Genomic DNA, 5,294 nt, shown 5'->3' on the forward strand with positions numbered 1-5,294 from the left:
CACGCTAGCTTGTATGTTTGTTGTGCTTGCTTGAAAATGAGAGCAGAAAAAACTTACCAGGCAGCTGAAGAATATTGGCTATCTCCTGCCAGCGTTTCTCTCGTTGATAGTGGTCGTGGTAGGTGGAAGAAGAAACGTCGAACAGGCACTCATACTGTTGCCACAGCTCAACCCACCTGGCCTTCATATTTACAGTCCACCGACGCGTCGCCATGGTGATCTATGTCTTCGCGCAGGCATAGTGAGGGATAAACGCACAGACGTTGGCGAATCGGCTCGTGGCTCTGCTTCAATTGTGCGAATGTCTGTGCCGGCCGACCAAAATTTCTGACATGTCAGAAATTCATCCGACCGTCCGACCGTCCGACCGCGGTTCTGGAACCCCCCCCCCCGTACACTGCACTGCAAAAGACGTACGACGAAGCGGAAATCCAGCCCGAGCGTCGGTAGGTCGTGCGTCTCAAAAATCGGGTCAAATCCGGTCAAAAATCGTACAGTGTATGCTGGGCTTTAGGTTTATTGTGGAGTGAATGTAATGAGTCTGCCATATGGGCAAAAACATGTTTCACGAGAAACTGAATTTGAATCATGTATTTTAATTTGAAATGATCCACTTGGAGGTATAGACATCTAATTTTCACTGAGGAACAATTATAGTTTTGGAGCAAGTTTTGGATACATTTTGTTTAAAATTCTGCCATTCAGATTCAGATTTCAGTGCAATTATTGAAGTTAAACAATTTAAATTCAGTTTATACTTGCTTAATAGATTCATTATCAAAGAATTAGACCTGGAGGGCATCGTGTCACCCAAACAAGCATCAAAGAAGTGGTAAACCTCAAGAAGAGATACAAGGTAACTTTGTTGTCACGGGATAAACATACTTTATAGAATTACTGTATAACAACTCACCTTTAAAATGGATCTTGACAGTTGCATATCAGAAAAATTGCCCATTTTCACTTGTACAAAAGGATGAATATGCAAGGAATATACTGATGTGACATGTGGTCTATACCCAAAAAATTACACAGTTGCAGTTCTGAAGGAAACTACATGTCAACACAGGAAATGTCATCATCCCCCAAGTGAAAAGGCTATGAAGCACAACAACTGCATACCAGCATTTTAAATGAATTATTTATTGTGTATTTCACTTATAAACCATGCAAAAACTGTAGTGTCACGGCAGTCTATTGCATATGTGTTGTTTGGGGTTACACAGAAGTGGTAGAAGTGAACCTATGGTAATGTAACATTTTTGTCATGGAGAGAGGTTCAAGTGCCCCTACATACATGTTTGGCAGGATTTGGGGAATTAATAGTTGAGCAACTTTAGAAAAGACATGTTGTAGGGAAAAATTCGTCGTGCTAAAGAGAAAAAGAGAAAATAAGTTTTTAGGGCAAACTTGTGCAGTTTTAATTGGCTAAATCACATCTGCTATTTTTTTTTCATGGAGAAATGAGAAATGTGCACAAATGAAATTCAAACAAAATGTGCACTATATTCAAAAATAATCCCGATCATTCAGCTGTGGTGGCAAGTGGACAGGTTCAGACAGGTGGGAGCAATCCTGTCCCTTAAGTGGTGTCCAAGGTGTTCCTGTACACCTGCACCAGTGGTGGGACCATTCTGGAGACGTTCATTGGGTGGGAGGTCCTCCGTCTCATCCTGAACTTTGTTCATGATGATGCAGAGATTGTGGAGAAATGCACAGCAAGCAATGATGTCCAGTGTGAAATGTGAATGGACCTCCAGGGCTTTGGACAGTGTGGCTCGCCAGCAGGATTTCATTTTTCCAAAAGCTTGTTCAACAACAGAATGAGCTTTGGAGTGATGCACGTTAAACCTCTCCTGGATCTGACCTTGCAGAGGGTGCTCGTAAGGCATCAGGATGCCAATTGACATGCCCAGGCACAGGTAGGCCCCGTCCCCAAGGAGGTAATAGCCAGCTGGAGGGTAGAGGGCTTTGTGGAAGAATGGGATGTTACGCAATACCCTGGCATCATGTACTGAGCCTGGATAGCCCACGGACACATCAAGAAACCCGCTACACAAATGGCCTGCATTTGTATTGATAGAAACAGCTTATAGTTCAAGACGGTGCTGGTTACCTGGAGCTTGCATGTGGATGTGACATCCATCTATGGCACCAGCAACATGAGGAAATGCAGGACTCTGTGCAAGTCTACTGAAGCCTAAGGCAACGGTAGGGATCTCATGCAGTGATGACAGCGATAGAACAGTGGAGAGCCTGGCGTTCATCTCACTGCAAACTTGGCGGACCATCTTGTGTGCTCTCCAGAAGTCCAAAGGCTGCCCTCACCACAGAGAGTGACAGTCCATAGGCCAAGCTATAGAGAAAAAACAAGAGCCTCCATCTCCTGGCCCCAACCGTGGTCTCGTGGTGAAGAAATTAGCTGGAGTAAGAATGCCACAGTAGCTCTTGTGACTCTTAAATCCCTCTTGAGGCAGACTTCTGGATTACCATTTACCAGCATGACTGGGGTGGTAGCATTTCGCTGCATGTACAGCCCTCTACCTTCCTGGGTAAAGAAGATGAACAGGAAATTAATGTCATTTTAATACCTTAAAGAAATGCATTGTCCTTTTGGACGTTTCCTGAACCAACGTGATTTTTAGGCCTATAGAAATCGTGTTGTTGCTCTGAAATTCTTCAAGAATATTATCATGCCTTTGCTTTAATTGAGAATCATTTTATCACATACAATCAAATTACAATAAAGAACAACACAAATTATTAGTCTACCCAAAAAGAATCATTAATAGATCTCAGTTAAGAAGGATAACAATCTAGACAAAGATTATATATGAATATACAACTGTTACCTTTTGCTGGAACATGAATGCTGAAAGGTGTTTTAAAAGTCTGCTCCTGTTGGAGGATCTCCTCTGTTAATTCTCCAACAGCTGGACCGTGGCAACCATTGCCCCTGCCAAAAGATGCTGCTGATACAGGACCTTGGAGAACAGTTACACCACTTCCTGTTTCCGCCAGAGAGAGGCAAGTTCGTCCTGAGGCTTGCTGCTGGATTTATACCCTACACCCTGATGAAGTGAACTTCAGCGGTGAAGGTGACTTCAAACAGAGTGACACTCCATGACAGAGTGGGAGTGGGTAGGGTCCAGTGTGGGAAAGGCTCTACATGTCGCATTCACTCATTTACACACTGGTGCCACTGTGTGGCATAACCTGGCTCATAAAAGTTCAAATAACATGCATATTCTCGCTGTTTTTTTTTGTGGTGCTGGGAGTTGATCCCCTTGGACTTGTACTTTTAAAGAAAAGACTGCACTCACTTTTACTCTGCTTTATTTATTCATCAACGTTTCATCAGGATATGTTCTGATGAAGGTCCATACTTGACCGAAACGATAACCTGGCTCATAAGCCATGACACAAACGGGAGGCAAATGGTATTAAACTTGAAGAAGTGCACACATTTTTATTCAACAAATGATCATTTCAGATGCATAGAGCATCACAGGCATCCTGGCAGAGTTGGGATCATCTGCATTACTGAAATAGAAAAGGCTGTAGTAGCAGTAGTGAGGTGACAAAATCTCCACCCCCAAAAACCATAATTGAGAACAGATCAGACACTGCTGCAATTTCATGCGTAAACATATGTTTGCTGAGGGGCACTACCATAATTGTGCATGCATGACTATGTATGTGGACATGGATAGGCAAGACAGCTTACAGCTGCAGCCCACTGCAGACATGCAGTGGTTTTGCCTGTGTCTGAAGAGAAAGAGAGTGAAAGTGAAGGCGAGGACATCACTCTCCACAACAAGGAAAGAAAAGGGGTGGAGCCTGGAGAGACCACTGTACAAGGCTCTGCTGTAGCTATAACTGCAATAACTAAAAAGAAGAGCAGAACAAAGAAAAACAAACAATCCAATCAATAAACCAAAGAGAAAGAAAAAGATCAGGAGAAAACTGCAAATGAGAATCCCAAGAAGTCCAGATCCAGATCCAGCTCGCTGAGAAGTACAACAGAAGTAGATGCATCTTCAATTCGATCCTACTTCCAACCGATTGTGGCTCTACAGGGAAAGAGGCCCAGAGATGGGGGATCACGCAGTTCAGAGTCTGGGACTAATTCACCTGCAAAGAAGGCAGGCAAAACAGACAATCAGGAAGATACCCCTCATCCAACTGAGCCAGCTGTACCAGGTACGGCCAGCAGCCGGCCAAAGGAAGAGGGAGCAGGTGAAGAAAGCCAGGATCCAGGGAACCAGGGGAAATCTGAGGGATGGAGTGACCACTCTGACAAGACTGGAGGACCCCCATCTTTGAGTGAAAGAGAGCAAATTAGATTGCTGTGGAAAGCATATTCATAATGCTCACTGAATGAATAATAATAATGCTTTCTAACATGGACCCACTATGATGGGAGCACTTTCATGACTGACTTACCCTGCATTAAGCTGGGCCTTCATAAGGGCCTGGTGTTAGCTCACGTGAATGTATGCAGCTTGCATAATAAGCTCCAGGAAGTGGAGTGTATTGTCAGAGGTAATTGTATCAACATTCTTGCAATCTCTGAGACCCACCTTGATGATTCCATTACTGATTCTGCTGTATCCATCAATGGTTTTACAATTTTCAGGAAAGACAGAAACAGGTTTGGAGGTGGAGTAGCTATTTATGTTCAAAATCCACCTTGTATCATGCTGCACCATCATGCCCTGCTCTTAACGAAGTCTTGAGCAGGGAACTAAAAGTTGTGCATGACTGGATAGTACATAACAAACTTGTCCTTAACATCTCTAAGACAAAGAGTATTGTGATGGGAACAAGGCACAGGTTATCTGGAAACCCAAAGCTTGATTTAAAGTTATGTAATTCCACAATACAGCAAGTTGAAACTGTCAAACTGCTTGGAGTGATGTTGGATTGCACTCTATCTTGGTCTCATCACACCAATTATATTCTTTCAAAGATGGGTAGAGCTATTGGCATTTCAAGAAAATGGGCTTCTGTTGTTTCCCGTTCCCTTTTATGTCAGATTGTTCAAAGTTTGGTTTTATGTCACCTTGATTATTGTTCAATGGTTTGGTCATCTGCTGCTAGTGGTGAGATCAGGAAGCTTCAGGTTGCTCAAAATAGGGCAGCACGGTTGGTTCTGGGCTGTTCACTGAGATCCAATGTGAGTGAGATTCAGATTCAGATTCAGAATACTTTATTAATCCCCGGGGGGAAATTGTTTTTGTTCCAATGCTCCGTGCAAAGTAGAAATAGAAATACAGCATGAATGGAAACAA

General features: G+C 43.2%; 1 protein-coding gene across 1 annotated transcript in view; it reads right to left on the reverse strand.

Moving 5' to 3' along the window:
• Positions 1-421: 421 nt before the first annotated feature.
• Positions 422-5,294, reverse strand: part of LOC126399934 (uncharacterized) — a 28,099-nt gene continuing 23,226 nt past the window's right edge. The window contains exon 9 of the mRNA XM_050060289.1: positions 422-2,548. Coding sequence (XP_049916246.1) covers positions 2,357-2,548 — 192 coding nt within the window. The 3' untranslated portion in view covers positions 422-2,356. The remainder of the gene's footprint in view (positions 2,549-5,294) is intronic.

This window comes from Epinephelus moara, chromosome 13, assembly GCF_006386435.1.
Source record: "Epinephelus moara isolate mb chromosome 13, YSFRI_EMoa_1.0, whole genome shotgun sequence".
NCBI lineage: Eukaryota > Metazoa > Chordata > Actinopteri > Perciformes > Serranidae > Epinephelus > Epinephelus moara.